Genomic DNA, 19944 nt, shown 5'->3' on the forward strand with positions numbered 1-19944 from the left:
TGTCCAACCCCTTAAGAATTTTGTAAGTTTCTATAAGATCCCCTCTCAATCTCCTAAATTCTAGAGAGTATAAACCGAGTCTATCCAGTCTTTCTTCATAAGACAGTCCTGACATCCCAGGAATCAGTCTGGTGAACCTTCTCTGCACTCCCTCTATGGCAATAACGCTTCATCACAACTTCCCTTGTTGTTCATTTATTGTCACGTGTACTGAGGTACAGTGAAAAGCTTTTTGTTGCGTGCTAACCAGTCAGCGGTAAGACTGTTTATGATTAAAACCAGGCCGGGCACAGATACAGGATATTTAGCGCAAGCTAAAGTTTGATTAAAGATAGTTCGAGGGTCTTCACTGAGACTCGAAGTTTCAAAGTCAGTTTATGTCACATGTGCAGTGAAATTTGAGTTACTATACAGCCATGCTAAGTGAAAAGCAACAGGATACAAAACCACATGAAAGTTAACATAAACAGTGGATTCCACATTCCCCACTGTGATAGAAGGGAATAAAGTCCAACCTTGGGAAGTCAGGACCACCCTCTAGTTGGTGAGAGGAAAGGCAAAGCCCGTAAAGTCCGATCAGGACCATAACATCCAGGAGCGAGAAAGACTACAAAAAGTTGTGACCATTGCCCAGTCCATCACCAGCTTTGACCCCCCCACTGTCGAAGGGATCTATCGTAGTCGCTGCCTCAAAAAGGCAGCCAACATCATCAAGGACCCACACCATCTCTGCCTCAGAGGGCGGTGGAGGCAGGTTCTCTGGATGCTTTCAAGAGAGAGCTAGATAGGGTTCTTAAAAACAGCAGAGTCAGGGGATATGGGGAGAAGGCAGGAACGGGGTACTGATTGGGGATGATCAGCCGTGATCACATTGAATGGTGGTGCTGGCTCGAAGGGCCGAATGGCCTCTACTCCTGCACCTATTGCCTATTGTCATCCTGGCCACACACTCATCTCATCAGGAAGAAGGTACAGGAGCCTGAAGACTACAACGTCCAGGTTCAGGAACAGCTACTTCCCCACAGCCATCAGGCTATTAAACACAACAAATAAACTATGAGCTCTGAACTGCAAAAGTCTATATTATTATTTGTTATTTATACTATATTAGTCTTTTTTTTTTTTTTTTTTTCCCCCCATTTTATACGATGTTGACATATTGACATATTGTGTTGTGCTGCAGCAAGTAAGAATTTCATTGTCCCGTCCGTGACATATGACAATAAAACACTCTTGACTCAAGGATAGTCCAAGGGTCTCCAATGAGGTAGATAGTAGTTCAGGACTGCTCTCTGGTTGTGGTAGGATGGTTCACAGTTGCCTGATAACAGCCGGGAAGAAACTGTCCCTGAATCTGGAGGTGTGTGTGCGTTTTCACACTTCTGTGCCTCTTAGATACATAGAAAAGTAGGTGCAGGAATAGGCCCTTCGGCCCTTCGAGCCAGCACCGCTGATGCCTTTCCTGATGCCTCCTATCTCACCAGGGACGAACTTTACCATTCTAATGTTTTTTTTAAAATGCTGTTTTTTTTCCCTATTTCCTTCCCGCCCACAATATTTAATATGTAAAGGAATATGTGATTCTGTTCCATTCTGTTTGGAGTTTGTAGTTTGTTTTTTGCACAAAGTCCACGAGCATTGCCACTTTTCATTTCACTGCCACATCTCGTATGTGTATGTGACGAATAAACTTGACTTGACTTGGGAGACAAAAGTGCTGGAGAATCTCAGCAGGTGCAGCAGCATCTATGGAGCGAAGGAAATAGGCGACGTTTCGGGCCGAAACCCTTCTTCAGACTGATGGGGGGTGGGGAAAGAAAGAAGGAAAAGGGGAGGAGGAGGAGGAGCCCGAGGGCGGGCGGATGGGAGGGTGGGAGGAGACAGCTAGAGGGTTAAGGAAGGGGAGGGGACAGCACAGGCTAGCCAAATTGGGAGAATTCAATGTTGATGCCATAAGGACGCAAGGACCCCAGACGGAATATGAGGTGCTGTTCCTCCAATTTCCGCTGTTGCTCACTCTGGCACTTTAACAAGGGCAGAGTCCCTCTGGTCCTCACCTTTCACCCCACCAGCCGGCAAATACAACACATAATCCTCCGCCATTTCCGCCACCTCCAACGTGACCCCACCACTCGCCACATCTTCCCATCTCCCCCAATGTCTGCCTTCCGCAAAGACCGCTCCCTCCGCAACTCCCTCGTCAATTCTTCCCTTCCCTCCCGCACCACCCCCTCCCCGGGCACTTTCCGTTGCAACCGCAAGAAATGCAACACCTGTCCCTTCACCTCCCCCCTCGACTCCATTCAAGGTCCCAAGCAGTCGTTCCAGGTGCGACAAAGGTTCACCTGTATCTCCTCCAACCTCATCTACTGCATCCGCTGCTCTAGATGTCAGCTGATTTACATCGGTGAGACCAAGCGTAGGTTGGGCGATCGTTTCGCCGAACACCTCCGCTCAGTCCGCAATAACCTACCTGATCTCCCGGTGGCTCAGCACTTCAACTCCCCCTCCCATTCCCAATCCGACCTCTCTGTCCTGGGTCTCCTCCATTGCCAGAGTGAGCAACAGCGGAAATTGGAGGAACATCACCTCATATTCCGTCTGGGGACCTTGCGTCCTTATGGCATCAACATTGAATTCTCCCAATTTGGCTAGCCCGTGCTGTCTCCTCCCCTTCCTTAACCCTCTAGCTGTCTCCTCCCACCCTCCCATCCGCCCGCCCTCGGGCTCCTCCTCCTCCTCCCCTTTTCCTTCTTTCTTTCCCCAGCCCCCATCAGTCTGAAGAAGGGTTTCGGCCCGAAACGTCGCCTATTTCCTTCGCTCCATAGATGCTGCTGCACCCGCTGAGTTTCCCCAGCAATTGTGTGTCCCTTCTTCAGACTGATGACTTGACTTGGCTTGATGGGGAGAGGGGAGAAGAGGGAGTGACCAGGGTGAGACTGGTCCTTGGTTATGCTGCTGGCCTTGCCAAGGCAGCGAGTGGCTGGGGTCATTGTAAAGGGCAAGGTGAATCGGTGCTGGCACTTGGACCTTTCTGCTCCGGGGAGATGAGTCGTGAGTGTGACCCTTTCTTCCTTCTGCCCGCAGGTACCACCGAGAGGGTTTGCCTGATCCAGGGGACGGTGGAGGCTTTGAACGCCGTCCATGACTTCATCGCGGAGAAAGTCCGGGAGATGCCGCAGAACGTCGGCAAGGCGGAGCCCGTCAACATCCTCCAACCCCAGACCAACGTCAACCCCGACCGGGTCAAGCAAGTAAGAGTTGCGCTGGAAGGAACTGCAGATGCTGTTCCACACCAAAGATAGACACAAAATGCTGCAGTAACTCAGTGGGTCGGTCACCCTGCTTCAGACCAAATGGGGGTGTTGGCTAATATCTCCCCCACCCACCCAGTTCATATGTTCTAGGAGTACTGAACGTGATGGAGGCAGGTTCGATTTTATCATTTAAAAATAAATTGGATAGGTATATGAATGGGAAGGGAATGGAAGGTTATGGTCTGAGTGCAGGTAGATGGGACTAGGTGAGAGTAAGTGTTTGGCATGGACTAGAAGGGCCAAGATGGCCTGTTTCCATGCTGTAATTGTTATATGGCTATATGGTTAGAATTAGGCCAATTAGCCCATCAAGTCTACCCCGCCATTCAATCATGGCTGATCTATCTTTCTCTCTCAACCCCATTCTCCTGCCTTCTCCCCATAACACCTTCTTCTGAAATAACGGCATTTCGTTTGGACCTCAAGGGGTCCAAATGACAATAAATTGAATTGTAATTGGAATTGAATTGTTCTTTTTTCGTGTCTTTGAAGCTGGTTGTCTATATGACAGTTTCCCATTCCTTTACACAGTCCTTTGCGTTTTTATTGAACACTGCAAGATCCTTTGAGCTGCACTGGATGGGTAGTAGGGGGCAGACAAGGCAGTGCTGCATTGTATGGTCCTCTTCTCCACATTCACAGGCGGTTTTGGCCAGTTTCATAGCCCCATCTGGCCATGGCAGCTTTTGATCGCCCTGTTCCTGTTCTCAGGCGGTTGAGCGTCTTCCACTGGACCCATGGTGCTTCTGAGCTCGGAGGGAGGGCTTCAGAAGGAGGGATACCCATGTCAGTAGGAGGGGGGTCGTCCTCAAGCCTTTTTGTCCATAGTTGGAGTCTGGTTTCTTCCCGTGATGCTATTAGGGGCTGGACATGGCTGAGAAAGCTTCTCCTGGACTTCAGCCGTTGGGCCGGGGGTACACGTCCATAGAGGAGGTGGCGTTCATCACTGGTGGCCTTGGTCATCTCTACTAGGCTGGCGGCTTCCCGTCTCACATCAGCAGGGGCAATGCCAGCGAGGAGGTGCAGGTTGTTTATGTTGGTGGGCTTCAAGCAGCCAGTGATTGAGCGGCAGGTGTTATTCAACGCTGGGTCTAGTTTCTTGGCATGGGATGATCTCTCCCAAACAGGACACGCATACTCCGCAGAGGAGTAGCACAGTGCCAGAGCAGTAGATCTTAATGTGTGTGCTGTGGCTCCCCATTTGGAGTTGGTCAGCTTCCGGAAGATGTTATTTCGGGAGTTAACTTTCAGTTTGGTGTTTTTGACGTGTTCCTTATAGGAGAGAGTGCGATCCAGTGTTACACCGAGGTAGGCAGGGTTGGTGCAGTGCTCAAGAGGTGTTCCAGACCATGTGATGTTAAGGGGTCTGTTTGCTTCCCGGTTCCTGAGATGGAACGAGCAGGCTTGGGTCTTCGCAGGGTTTGCATGTAGGTGGTTGCGCTCGTAGTAGAGGTGTAGCTCATCTAGGGCTGAGGTGAGATTCGCTTCTACAGCTTCAAACGTACTCTCTTGGGATGTTACACAGAGGTCGTCGGCGTAGATGAACCGCTCAGTGTTCTGGTCCATTGGCTGGTCATTGGTGTAGATGTTATATAGTAGTGGAGCCAGCATACTACCTTGAGGCAAGCCATTCCGTTGTCGTCGCCAGCGACTTTGCTTGTTGTTAAGGACAACATAGAAGCGCCTATCTTTCAGGAGGGCTCCGATGAGGTCCGTGAGTGCCAGGTCTTTGGTATTCTCCAAGATCTTTTTTAGGAGGAGGCGGTGGTTCACAGTGTCATACGCGGCAGACAGATCAACAAAGACGGCGCCTGTCACCAGTCCTTTCTGGAACCCGTCTTCAATGTGCTGTGTGAGATTCAGAAGTTGACTTGTTGTGGATTTGCCAGGTCGGAATCCAGCTTGTTGAGGGATGATGGCTGGTTCAGCGACTGGGGCAAGCCTGTTGATGATCAGGCGCTCAAACAGCTTCTACGGGTGGCATAGCAGGGAGATTGGGCGGAAGCTCTTTGCATATGCTGGATCTTTACCGGGTTTTAGAAGGGCGATGATTTTGGTTTTCCTCCAGATCTTTGGGATGTTTCTTGTCAGCATGCAGTTGTTCGTCAGCTCAAGGATCCACTTCCGTGTCAGAGGTCCAAACTGCTTGATCTCCTCTGTGAAAATATTGTCCAGGCCGATGGCTTTGCCAGTCTTGAGGGCTTTGATGCTGATATTGAGCTCTTCAAGGGAGAACGGCTCAGTCAGTCCGGTGTTTTGGGAGTGCTGAAGTCGGTCTGCCTTTGGTCTTGGCTGTTTGGTGGTGGATTTCCCGTTGAGCAGCAACTGATGCGCAACTTGGTTGGCCGTGGTGGTATACTGTTGATGTGTTGGTGTTGATGGGTCATTGCTGATTTTTCGGATGAGGCTCCATGCCTTTTTGCTGTTTTTTGCCATATCAGGACAACAGTGTGCCTACCTTACATTTCAACTCCAGTGCTCTTCAATGCCTTTCTTTCTCTTGATAGGGTTTCCCTTTAAAAAAAAACCGTGACTCTGTTTCGGGACTGTCATTTTAAACGTGGTGTTATCTTGTTTGTGATTGAAGTGACAAGGTGAATCTAATGTGAAACTTTTCAAAAACTCTGTACCTGGTTTCTTTTTTAAAAGGGAAAAAAACCAAGTTATTGTAAACTGGCACAACTGTTGAGGATTTGTGGCTAAATTAAAAAACAATTGGTAAAGGTAAAAAAAAACAGAGGGTAGTCGAGGCCAGTTCATTGGCTATATTTAAGAGGGAGTTAGATGTGGCCCTTGTGGCTAAGGGGATCAGAGGGTATGGAGAGAAGGCAGGTACGGGATACTGAGTTGGATGATCAGCCATGATCATATTGAATGGCGGTGCAGGCTCGAAGGGCCGAATGGCCTACTCCTGCACCTAATTTCTATGTTTCTATGTTTCTATCAGTTGTCTCCAGTAGAGTTTGCCATTTCCGCTGGCGGCATTCTGATAGGGAGGTCACGAGTCTCTCACCTACTTCCATGGTGCTTTCAGCAAAGGGGTCAGATTCGTAGAGCTGTTGGTATTGCTCATATAGTTCGCTGCTTGGAGTGTCAAGGCCGGGGATGTATTGAGTGCGGCAGCCTCTCGGGATGTTCTTCCGGGCTGCCTGGTGCACTAACTTGGTGAAGATTTGATAGTTTTTGGGGTCCGCTGGAAGGTGGGCGATCTTCCCTTCAAGATCTTCTTGGAAACCAGGCCAGTTCGCTTTCCCAAAGTTGAATCTTCTCTGGAAAGGAACTGTGGCTGGGTTAACTGCAGCATTGACTGTAAGGCCAATGTGGCGGTGTTGGGTTTTTGGCAGTGGCTTCAGTACCAGCTTCTTGCCCAATCCAGAGATGCTATGGCTGACAAACGCGATATCAGGGTTGTAGCCGGCTTTCCATCGCCCGCTATTAAAGGACTTTGGTTGTTTGGCATCATGGATCAGGTAGAGCTGGTTAGTTTCGGCCCATGCTTCCACTGCATCTCCATCAGCGTTGTTCCCGGCGTAACCCCATTGTGAGCTGTGGCTGTTGAAATCTCCAATCACTATCCTTGGTTTCCCAGATGATGGTATTTCTGGCATCAGGAAAGGTGTGGGAGGTGGCTTGTAGATGGAGGTGATGGTAATTCCTCTGAGCTCAGCGGTTAGGACCTCAATGTTGTTTTCATCGCTCTTTGATGTTGATTCAATGATTGTCCCATTTTTTGCAAGCATGATGCTTCCATGTTTCTCATGTGGTCTTTCAATGAGGGTGGTCATGCCTTCCACTTGAGGGCGGGGATGTTTGGGTCCGCGGTGAGTTTTTTGGAGGCAGAGAATATCACACTGATGTTCTCTGCAGAGTTGGGCAACAAGTTCTTCTTTAGTTGCAGACAGTCCTTCAACATTTAGAGATATGATGGTCAAAGCCGGCCTGCCTTGGGGGCGGGTGTTGGCCTCTCTTCCTGTTCCGGGCTGATGGGCTACTGCCATTTGTTGGGCTTCTGGACATCATTTGTCTTTCGGCTTGGCTTCAAAGTGTTTGGTAGAATTCGCAAGTAATTTGGTGATATTACTTGACAGGGATCGCGACGTGAACGCTTCTACCTTGACCCCCTCCCATAACACCTGACTAATCAAGAATCACTCTTACCAATCAAGAATATCTCAATCGCCCCCTTAAAAATATCCAATGACCCCACAGTCTTCTGTGGCAATGAATTCCACAGATTCACCAGCCTCTGACGAAAGAAATTCCTCCTCATCTCATTTCTAAAGGGACGTCCTTTTATTTTGAGGCTGTGACCTCTAGTCCTAGACTCTTCCAACAGTAGAAACATCCTCTCCACATCCACTCTAACCAGGCCTTTCACTGTTCAGTGGGTTTAGAAAAGGAAGAGGTGACGTTTCGGGTCAAGACCCTTTCTTGGTTAATTGGCTACAGTGAAAACAATTCCTCAGTTTAGCTTATTGTCACGTGTACAGTGTAAAGCTTTTGTTGCGTGCTATCCAGTCAGCAGAAAGACAATATAAGATTACAATCCAGCCTTTTACAGAGTACAGATACTTGGAAAGCGAAAAACATTCAGTGCAAGGTAAAGCCAGCAAAGTCCGATCAAGGATAGTCCGAGGGTCACCAAACGTTAGATAGTAGTTCAGACTCTCTTCAAAAACGTCACCCATTCCTTTTCTCCGGAGATGCTGCCTGACCCGCTGAGTTACTCCAGTATTTTGTGCCTGTCTAATATTTCTGTTGACTGAAACCATCACATGTTATGGACAGCGGGTAGAACTGATTGATTCCCCTTTCTCGCTTCCCTCTCAAACTGATACCAGAAGATCCACCACTGTGCACCTTCACGAACAAAGAGGCAGGGTGGTGGAGCAGTAGAGTTGCTGCCTCACGGCGCCAGAGACCCGGGTTCGATCCTGACTACGGGCGCTGTCTGTACGGAGTTTGTACGTTCTCCCCGTGACCTGCGTGGGTTCTCTCCGAGATCTTCGGTTTCCTCCCACACTCCAAAAGACATACATTGTTTGTAGGTTAATTGACTTGGTGTAAATGTAAACAAATGTCCCTAGTGGGTGTAGGATAGAAACATAGGAAAATAGAAAATAGGTGCAGGAGTAGGCCATTCGGCCCTTCGAGCCTGCACCGCCATTCAATATGATCATGGCTGATCATCCAACTCAGTATCCTGTACCTGCCTTCTCTCCATACCCCCTGATCCCTATAGCCACAAGGGCCGCATCGAACTCCCTCTTAAATATAGCCAATGAACTGTGGCCTCAACTACCTTCTGTGGCAGAGAATCCCACAGATTCACCACTCTATGTGTAAAAAATGATTTTCTCATCTCGGTCCTAAAAGACTTCCCCCTTATCCTTAAGTTAATGTGCGGGGATCGCTGGTCCGTGCGGGCTCGGTGGGCCGAAGGGCCTGTTTCCGCGCTGTTTCTCTCCACTAATCTAAATTTGTATTGGAAGATTCTAGGGATTCTAGGGACACGGGCAGAGCATGCAAACTCCATATAGACAGCACCCGTAGTCAGGATCGAACCCGGATCTCTGTCGCTGTAAGCACTGTAAGCCTGTTTCCATAACATTAATAGGATATAATTTAATTGGTGAATTTGGGAACACCATTTTGGTTGTAATGTGATTTTGATCGGGAAATAGAAGACCACTTAAAGTTACATTGTAAATCGACAAACAGAGGGAAAAAGCTGTCTTGGGGAAATAAACAGTCCAGGGAAGAAAAAACTGTTTCCGTGTAACATCTCTGCCGTAAACAAACACTATTGCATCCTAGGAACACAGTCTGTCAGTTTCACCATGTGTGGCCATTGGCATGAAGTTGCATTGCAATGATACTTGATTAAACAAGGTGACAATCTTCTTCAGAAGATGGACACAAAATGCTGGAGTAACTCAGCAGGTCAGGCAGCATCGATGGTGGGGAGGTCAGTACCTGTGATGGAATGGGCAGAGTCCACCGCTCTCTGTAATTACCTATCTGTTCCTGTCTGTTCGAATTGTTGAACCAGGGCAGGATGTAACTTTGGATCTATGTATGTTGTGGTACATTTTTGGCCAAGAGTGGGTTGTTACAGACTTTTAACAGGGAATGAAAATGTCTTGTGTCCACAGCACAGATAACCATTTAACATTCTGAATCCGACCTCTCTGTCCTGGGCCTCCTCCATGGCCAGAGTGAGGACCACCGCAAATTGGAGGAGCAACACCTCATATTCCGCCTGGGCAGTCTGCACCCTAGTGGCATAAACATTGACTTCTCCAATTTCCGGTAGCCCTTGCTGTCTCCTCCCCTTCTCAGCTCTCCCTCAGCCCTCGGGCTCCTCCTCTTCCTTTTCCCTTTCTTCACCCCGTTCCCCCCCCCCCACCCAACATCAGTCTGAAGAAGGGTTTCGGCCCGAAACGTTGCCTATTTCCTTCGCTCCATAGATGCTGCTGCACCCGCTGAGTTTCTCCAGCACTTTTGTTCACCAAACATTTAACAATGCTGGCTTCCTGGCCTGAGATGAAAGTGAGCAAGGTTGGTGAGCCCACTAGTTCATGTTCCTTGTGCAGGGAAGAACTGCAGATGCTGGTTTAAATCGAAGATGGACACAAAAAGCTGGAGTAACTCAGCGGGACAGGCAGCATCTCTGGAGAGAAGGAATGGGTGACGTTTCAGGTCGAGACCCTTCTTCAGACTTCATTTTCCTTCTTCATTCAGTCTAGTTTAGAGGTACAGAGAGGAAACAGGCCCTTCGGCCCACCGAGTCTGGGCCGACCAGCGATCCCCGCACATTAACACCATCCAACACACACTAGGGACAATTTACACTTACACCAAGCCAATTAACCTACAAACCTGCGCGCCTTTGGAGTGTGGGAGGAAACCGAAGATCTCGGAGAAAACCCACGCAGGTCACGGGGAGAACGGGCAAACTCCGCGCAGGCAGCACCCGAGGTCTGGACCGAACCTGGGTCTCCGGCGCTAAAAGCGCTGTAAGGCAGCAACTCTACCGCTGCGCCACAAGTCAGGCCCAATGGAACCAAATTGATGCAATCTAGAACGAATGTGGACAGGATCTATCCCACCGTCTGTTTATGACTTCCTGCTCCCGTTTCCTAGTCCCTTGTTTCCCTCTCAGTTGCGTCACATCCTCTGGGCCCCATCTTCCTCTGACCCCTGACCCCCATTTTCTTCTGACCCCTGACCCCTGACCCCAGTCCCGCCATCCATGTGGCCCAATTCCTGCCGACACGGGAAATGGCCATTATCCTCGCGGGAAGTTTAGCTTGCTCCAATTTAGTTTAGTTTAGAGATACAGGCCCTTCGGCCCACCGAGTCCATGCTGACCAGCGATCCCCGCACACTAACACTATCTTTAGACTTTAGAGATAGTGTGGAACCAGGCCCTTCGGCCCACTGAGTCTGCACTGACCAGCGATCCCCACACACTAACACCATGCTACAGATACTGAGACTTTATTATGTAAACCAGCATCTGCAGGTCCTTGTTTCTACAGTTACAGATGCTGCCTGACTTACTGTGTGTTTCCTGCACATTTCTATTTCCATTTGAGACTTCCAGCATCTGTAGTTTTTTCAAAATATTTCTGTAGCAAAGCTGTTCTACTGCACAACAGCTAATGCTGACGTTTTAAGCTTGTCCTGGCAATCAATAGGTTGCTGTTATTTCCTTCCTAATAGTCATTTAGTGTGTAAACATAGAAACATAGAAACATAGAAATTAGGTGCAGGAGTAGGCCATTCGGCCCTTCGAGCCTGCACCGCCATTCAATATGATCATGGCTGATCATCCAACTCAGTATCCCGTACCTGCCTTCTCTCCATACCCTCTGATCCCCTTAGCCACAAGGGCCACATCTAACTCCCTCTTAAATATAGCCAATGAACTGGCCTCGACTACCCTCTGTGGCAGGGAGTTCCAGAGATTCACCACTCTCTGTGTGAAAAAAGTTCTTCTCATCTCGGTTTTAAAGGATTTCCCCCTTATCCTAAACAGACCCTTCGGCCCCACTTGCCCACTCCAACCAACATGTCCCATCTACACTGGTCCCACCTGCCTGTGTTTGGCCCATATCCCTCTAAACCTGCCCTATCCATGTACCTGTCTAAATTGCGATAGTCCCTGCCTCAACTACCTCCTCTAGTAGCTCTTTCCACAGAAGCATGTTGTTGCTCTAATTTGGCACCAGCTCCTCACATTGCAACAAGGCACAGACAAGCATAAGACTTTGTCCTACCATCACAGTGAGGAGGTGTTGGAGGTTCACTGTGGTGGATGGTTGTGTTAAGTGTGTGTCTTGTTTTTTTTTTGTAATGGTTAAGACTGTAGAAAATGCAATTTCGTTCAAACCAAGCTGTTTGAATGACAATAAAAGGCATTCTATTCTAAGCCTGCTGGCATGGGGGAATAATGGAACTGCAGATGCTGGTTTACACCCAGGATAGACACATATATCTGGAGTAACTCAGCGGGTCAGGCATTATCTCTGGAGAGAAGGAATAGGAGACGTTTTGGGTCGAGACCCTTCTTTCGTTTGAACTTCATTTGAGGTTCAAATGACAATAAACTAAATTGTAAATTTAGACCCAATGGGCATTAAAGGGTTGTTGGCCAATATCTTCCCCACCCACTCATCAGTTCATCAGTTCACGGAGCAGAATTCAGCCATTCGGCCCATCAAGTCTACTCTGCCATTCAATCAATAGACAATAGACAGTAGGTGCAGGAGTAGGCCATTTGGCCCTCCGAGCCAGCACCGCTATTCAATGTGATCATGGCTGATCTATCTCTCCCTCCTAGCCCCATTCTCCTGCCTTCTCCCCATAACCCCGACACCTGTACTAATCAAGAATCTATCTATCTCTGCCTTAAATATATCCATTGACTTGGCCTCCACAGCCTTCCGTGGCAAATAATTCCACAGATTCACCAGCCTCTAACTGCAGAAATTCCTCCTCATCTCCTTCCTAAAGGAACGTCCTTTAATCCTGAGGCTGTGGCCCTCCGGTCACCAGTGGAATCTGTCCTGCAGCCTGTCCACACCTCTGCTAATGCAACGCTGCAGTTACTGTGCTCTCCCTGCCATCAATCATGCCCGCCCGCCCGCCCGCCATCGATCGATGCAATTATGCAGGAGCTGCGACCAGCAGCAGCTGCAAGGCGGCCTGCCTTCTCTAGCGTAACGAGCTGTACAGCCTGCTTTCTACAGCCTGCTTTCTGCAGTGGGGCTTCCAGCGGCACCTCTCCTCTTCAGGAAGAGAGTAACACGGGTAGATTTATTTATTTCGCGATTACTGGAATTTAAGGGGCAGCACAGTGGCGCAGCGGTAGAGTTGCTGCCTTACAACACCGGTTCGATCCCGACTGCGGGTGCTGTCTGTACTGGGAGCAGGATTCTTGATCAGTGCGGGTGTCAGGGCTTAAGGGGAGAAGGCAGGAGAATGGGGTTGAGAGGGAAAGATAGATCAGCCACGATTGAATGGTGAGGGCCGTATGCGCTAATTCTGCTCCTGTTCACCTATAGGCTTATGAAAGCAGATAAGGTGGTAAAGACACGCTGGCCCTTCACTTCATTAGTTGGACAAACAATGTAAGGGGCAGGGACATTACGATGCAACTGTATAAATCTCCCAGTTGCCAAACGCTTCAACTCCCCCTCCCGTTCCCACACTGACCTGTCAGTCCTGGGCCTCCTCCACTGTCAGAGTGAGGTCCCAGCGCAAATTGGAGGAGCAGCACCTCATGTTTTGCTTGGGCATCTTGGAATAAACATTGATTTCTCTAACTTCAAACAACTCTTGTCCCCTCTCTCTCCGTCCCTAACCCACGCTAGTCGTCGTACTAGTTTCACTGTCGCCCGGCTGAGTTTCGCTGCCTCTGTAACTCGTTATCACCCAGCCCACAGCCAACAATGGACCATTGTGGGCTCCACCTTTCCTTGATCCTCGTTGCTTTTTGGCCTATCTTTCATAAATTTACCGTCTCTATCTATATCTCTCGTCTCCCTTTCTCTCCTCCCCGACTCTCAGTCTGAAGAAGGGTCTCGACCCGAAACGCCACCCATTCCTTCTCTCCAGAGATGCTGCCTGTCCCGCTGAGTTACTCCAGCGTTTTGTGTCTCTCTGCAGTTCCTTCCTACACAGGATTTTTGCTCTCCCTCGGTACACTGACAATAATAAACTGAACTCAGCTAAATCTAGGATGGACACAAAATGCTGGAGTAACTCAGCGGGTCAGGCAGCATCTCTGGAGAGAAGGAATGGGTGACGTTTCCGATCGAGACCCTTCTTCAGACCAAGGGGCTGCCTGGAAATTGCCTCTGCTGCAGTATAGATTGATACAACGCACAGGCCCCACATCCCTTTGTGAACGAGAGCTATATTTAGGCAGCAGGTGCCACATTTAGGAATCTGGGAATAATCAGGGACTTAGCCCTGGATGTGTGCCCAACAGGAGTTGTTTTCGGCAGTGATAAGGCAAGTCCTGCAGCCAGGGATTTGATCTAAACCCTGCCTGAAACTCAGAAACTAAAGGACTGTTTATACAGGCCTTCGCGAGCAGATACCGTCGAAATTAATGAGCACAGATGCCTTTCCAGTGTGTGTGTGTCTGTGTGTGTGTGCGTGTGTGTCTATATGCATATGTGTATGCTCGTGCATGTGTGCGGGTCTGTGTGCACATGTCTCTGTCTGTATGCATGTGTGTGCGCGTGTGTATCTATGCATATGTGTGTGTGCGCGTGCGGATACATGTGTGTGTGCCCGTGTCTCTGTCTGTATGCATGTGTGTGCGCGTGTGTATCTATGCATATGTGTGTGCACGTGTGCTGGTACATGTGTGTCTGGGTATGCGTTCATGTGTGTGTGCGCGTGTCTCAGCGTGCATGTGTGTGTGTGCACGTGTCTCTGTCTGTATGCATACGTGTGTGCGTGTGCGGGTACATGTGTGTGCATATGCGCGTGTCTGTGTATGTGTGTGTATGTGTGCGCGTTTCTCTGTATGCATATGTGTGTGCATGTACATGTGTGTGTGCGTATGTGTGTGCATGTGTGTGCGTGTGTGTCTCTGTCTGTATGTTTATGTGTGTGCGCGTACATGTGTGTGTGCGTATGTGTGTGCGTGTGTGTGCGCGTGTGTCTCTGTCTGTGTGCATCTGTGTGTGGGAGACTGTGGGTGCTGTGTCGAGATGTCTTTGTCTCTCCTCAAGGGCACGCTGCTCCAAGGAGGTGATGCTGCAGAATGTTAATATAAAAGGACTACGTCAGTATCAACACAACTTCAGTCCTGACTTCACAACCCCCTGCAGTGCCCGTTAACCCCTTGCTGCCCTGACAATTCTGGAGTGCCTCTGTGAAAGCCATTTCTTCTCTGTCTCTCACTGACAATGCAGACAGAGGAGTCTTCTCTCAGATTCATCGCCCTCTGTGTTTAGAGATACAGCGCGGAAACAGGCCCTTCGGCCCAACGAGTCCATGCCGACCAGCGATCCCCACACATTAACACCACCCTACACACACTGGGGACAATTTACAATTTTACCAAAGCCAATTAACCTGCAAACCTGTAATCCTGTAGTCCTTTCGTTGAAAGGCACAGACTGCTGGAGTAACTCAGCGGGTCAGGCAACATCTCTGGAGAGAAGGAATGGGTGACGTTTCGGATCTGATAGTCGGGGGAGAGAGAAAGGGAAACAAGAAATACAGGTGGTAAATTTATGAAAGATAGGCCAAAAAGCAACGAGGATCAAGGAAAAGGACATTCTTGCCATAGAGGGAGTACAGAGAAGGTTCACCAGGCTGATTCCTGGGATGTCAGGACTGTCTTATGAAGAAAGACTGGATAGACTCGGCTTGTACTCGCTAGAATTTAGAAGATTGAGGGGGGATCTTATAGAAACTTACAAAATTCTTAAGGGGTTGGACAGGCTAGATGCAGGGAGATTGTTCCCGATGTTGGGGAAGTCCAGAACAAGGGGTCACACAGTTTAAGGATAAGAGGGAAATCTTTTAGGACCGAATTGAGAAAAACATTTTTCACACAGAGAGTGGTGAATCTGTGGAATTATCTGCCACAGAAGGTAGTTGAGGCCACAGTTCGTTGGCTATATTTAAGAGGGAGTTAGATGCGGCCCTTGTGGCTAAAGGGATCAGTGGGTATGGAGAGAAGACAGGTACAGGATACTGAGCTGGATGATCAGCCATGATCATATTGAATGGCGGTGCAGGCTGGAAGGGCCGAATGGCCTACTCCTGCACCTATTTTCTATGTTTCTATGTTAAAAAATGTTTTCACACAGAGAGTGGTGAATCTGTGGAATTCTTGTGATGCAGAGAGATAAAGAACAATGATTGAAAGATGATAAACGAATCAGGCCATTGTTAGTTGTTGGTACACAAAATTGCTGGGGAAACTCAGCGGGTGCAGCAGCATCTATGGAGCGAAGGAAATAGGCGACGTTTCGGGCCGAAACCCTTCTTCAGACATTGTTAGTTGTTTGTTGGGTGAGAACAAGAAGCTGGTGAAGACAAGTCAAGTCAAGTCAAGTTTATTTGCCACATACACATACGAGATGTGCAGTGAAATGAAAAGTGGCAATGCTCGCAGAGTCTTTCCGCTGACTGGTTAGCACACAACCAAAACTTTTCACTGTACCTCAGTACACGTGACAATAAACTAAGCTGAAATTGAGGCGTTAGCTACTGATTCAAAGGGCCACCCTGAGACAAAATGAGCACTTTGCAAATCCCTTCACTCTTAGAATTAAATGAGCAACTTAAGTGAGGCTATGGAGAGTAAACAGAGTCGGATATTGTCTTAGAACAAAGGCAGTAAGCTGAAAATAGATTTGCCTGCCAATTCAGTGACTCCCAGCCGAGTTTCCTTCAGAACATACTGGCTTTTATTTGTGTGTAATAGCCAGTGGGAAGCTGGGATTTCTACTTCAGAGTGCAAGGAAGTTTAAGTGACTACAAGTGTGTCGGAAGGAACTGCAGATAGGGTTTTAGTGTGATGCAGAGTGGAAGCAGGCCCAACTTGCCCACACCGGCCAACATGTCCCAGCTATGCTAGTCCAACCTGCCTGCGTTGGTCCATATCCCTCCAAACCTTTCCTATCCATGTACCTGTCTAAGGTATACAAAAAAGCTGGAGAAACTCAGCGGGTGCAGCAGCATCTATGGAGCGAAGGAAATGGGCAACGTTTCGTCCCGAAACCCTTCAGGAAGGAAATAGGTAACGTTTCGGGCCGAAACCCGGAAGGGTTTCGGCCCGAAACATTGCCTATTTCCTTCGCTCCATAGATGCTGCTGCACCCGCTGAGTTTCTCCAGCACTTTTGTCTATCTGTTTCTTAAACGTTGGGATAGTCCCAGCCTCAACTACCTCCTCTGTCAGCTCGTTCCATACACCCACCAACCTTTGTGTGGTAAATGTTACCCCTATTAAATCTTCCCTGGTTTACACCGAAGGCAGACACAAAATGCTGGAGTAACTCAGCGGGGCAGGCAGCATCTCTGGAGAGAAAAGGCATGGGTGGCATTTTCGGGTCGAGGCCCTTCTTCAGACTGAGAGTCAGGGGAGAGGGAGACGTAGAGATATGGAAGGGTGAGGTGTGAAAACGAGAGATCAAAGGTGACAGAGATCCAGGATTATTGCTAATCAGAAGGGCAGTGAAACTAGTCGGAGAATTAGGGTGGGGAGGGATGGAGAGAGAGAGAGGGGGAAAGCAAGGGTTACTTGAAGTTCGAGACGAAGGAATGGGTAACATTGTGGGTCGAGACCCTTCTTCAGACTGGGAGGCAGGGGAGAGGGAAACTAGAGATATAACCATATAACCATATAACCATATAACAATTACAGCACGGAAACAGGCCATCTCGGCCCTACAAGTCCGTGCCGAACAACTTTTTTTCCCTTAGTCCCACCCGCCTGCACTCATACCATAACCCTCCATTCCCTTCTCATCCATATGCCTATCCAATTTATTTTTAAATGATACCAACGAACCTGCCGCCACCACTTCCACTGGAAGCTCATTCCACACCGCTACCACTCTCTGAGTAAAGAAGTTCCCCCTCATGTTACCCCTAAACTTCTGTCCCTTAATTCTGAAGTCATGTCCTCTTGTTTGAATCTTCCCTATTCTCAAAGAGAAAAGCTTGATCACATCAACTCTGTCTATCCCTCTCATCATTTTAAAGACCTCTATCAAGTCCCCCCTTAACCTTCTGCGCTCCAGAGAATAAAGACCTAACTTATTCAACCTATCTCTGTAACTTAGTTGTTGAAACCCAGGCAACATTCTAGTAAATCTCCTCTGTACTCTCTCTATTTTGTTGACATCCTTCCTATAATTGGGCGACCAAAATTGTACACCATACTCCAGATTTGGTCTCACCAATGCCTTGTATGGAAGGGTCCACTTAAGTGACTACAATTTTGTTTACGAAGGGGGTATGCAGAACCAGTCACTAGTTTAGTTTAGGGGATACAAAAATGCTGGAGAAACTCAGCGGGTGAGGCAGCATCTATGGAGCGAAGGAAATAGGCAACGTTTCGGGCCGAAACCCTTCCGGGTTTCGGCCCGAAACGTTACCTATTTCCTTCCTGAAGGGTTTCGGGACGAAACGTTGCCTATTTCCTTCGAGGTGGAGCCAATGGGCTGAGGGAAAGCTGAGAAGGGGAGGAGAAAGTAGGGACTACCTGAAATTTGAGGTCAATGTTCATACCGCTGGGGTGCAGGCTGCCCAAGCGAAACTAGTTGCGTTTAGTTCGGAGATACAGCGCAGAAACAGACTCTACGGCCCACCGAGTCCACATCGACCAGCGATCCCCGCGCATTAACACTACCCTAAACACACCAGGGACAATTTACATTTACACCAAGCCAATTAACCTACAAACCTGCACGTCTTTGGAGTGTGGGAGGAAACCGAAAATCTCGGGAGAAAACTCATGCAGTCACGGGGAGAACGTGCAAACTCCGTACAGACAGCACCCGTAGGAATTTCTCTGGGTGCTTTGGTTACATAGAAACATAGAAACATAGAAATTAGGTGCAGGAGTAGGCCATTCGGCCCTTCGAGCCTGCACCGCCATTCAATATGATCATGGCTGATCATCCAACTCAGTATCCCATACCTGCCTTCTCTCCATACCCCCTGATCCCCTTAGCCACAAGGGCCACATCTAACTCCCTCTTAAATATAGCCAATGAACTGGCCTCGACTACCCTCTGTGGCAGAGAGTTCCAGAGATTCACCACTCTCTGTGTGAAAAAAGTTCTTCTCATCTCCTCCTACATCCCAATGACACGGGGGTTTGCAGGTGAATTGGCTTCTGTAAATTGTCCCACGCGTGTAGGATCGGGCTAGTATACGGGGTGATCGCTGAAGGGGCCCAGTTCCCACGCCAGTTCTCCAAAGTCTGAAGTTCGTAGAGGGTCGGCATGGACTCGGTGGGCCGAAGGGCCTATTTCCACGCTGTACCTAAAGTTGCCCGGGTATGTTAGCGGTGTGGGGGTGCAGAACGCAAACAGTTAAAACACGGACCATTGGTCAGGCAGAGCAAACGATCCTCTTGTCCGAGTGTCGGGATAAGGTGCACATCAGGAACCAGGTCACCTGTCACTGTGGAAAGCCATGTAGTGCAATCTTCTACCGAAAGCAAAGACAACAGATTCGTGTCAACGCTGGTTGAATGGGAACTGACAGAACAACTCAGAGCAGAGAAAACATGAATTAGGGGTGTATGGAACAAGCAGCCAGAGGAGGTAGTTGAGGCTGGGACTATCCCACAGTTGTGTGGCCTACACACTAGGGCCAAGTTACAATTATAGTGTGTCAAGCCAATTAACCTATAAACCTTTGGAGTATGGGAGGAAACCAGAGATCCCTGAGAAAACCCACGCAGGTTACGGGGAGAACGCACAAACTACGTACAGGCAGCACCCGTAGTCAGGATCGAACCCGGGTCCCTGGCGCTGTGAGGCAGCAACTCTATTCTTGCCGTAGAGGGAGTACAGAGAAGGTTCACCAGACTGATTCCTGGGATGGCAGGACTTTCATATGAAGAAAGACTGGATAGACTCGGCTTGTACTCGCTAGGATTTAGAAGATTGAGGGGGGATCTTATAGAAACTTACAAAATTCTTAAGGGGTTGGACAGGCTAGATGCAGGAAGATTATTCCCGATGTTGGGGAAGTCCAGAACTAGGGGTCACACAGTTTAAGGATAAGAGGGAAGTATTTTAGGACCGAGATGAGAAAATCATTTTTTACACAGAGAGTGGTGAATCTGTGGAATTCTCTGCCACAGAAGGTAGTTGAGGCCACAGTTCATTGGCTATATTTAAGAGGGAGTTAGATGTGGCCCTTGTGGCTAAAGGGATCAGGGGGTTTGGAGAGAAGGTAGGGATGGGATACTGAGTTGGATGATCAGCCATGATCATATTGAATGGCGGTGCAGGCTTGAAGGGCCGAATGGCCTCTACTCCTGCACCTATTGTCTACGTTTCTACCGCTGCGCCACCATGCTACCCTTTGAATATTTGGTTAATGTATCAGTGAGATATTAGTTCTGA

General features: G+C 48.6%; 1 protein-coding gene across 2 annotated transcripts in view; it reads left to right on the forward strand.

Moving 5' to 3' along the window:
• Nucleotides 1–19944, forward strand: part of LOC116967871 (RNA-binding protein Nova-1-like) — a 123935-nt gene that overhangs the window by 88082 nt on the left and 15909 nt on the right. For both annotated transcript variants that reach the window (XM_033014506.1, XM_033014505.1), the window contains one exon: nucleotides 3088–3254. In XM_033014506.1, coding sequence (XP_032870397.1) covers nucleotides 3088–3254 — 167 coding nt within the window. The remainder of the gene's footprint in view (nucleotides 1–3087; nucleotides 3255–19944) is intronic.

The sequence above is a fragment of the Amblyraja radiata genome, chromosome 41, assembly GCF_010909765.2.
Source record: "Amblyraja radiata isolate CabotCenter1 chromosome 41, sAmbRad1.1.pri, whole genome shotgun sequence".
Taxonomy (NCBI): domain Eukaryota; kingdom Metazoa; phylum Chordata; class Chondrichthyes; order Rajiformes; family Rajidae; genus Amblyraja; species Amblyraja radiata.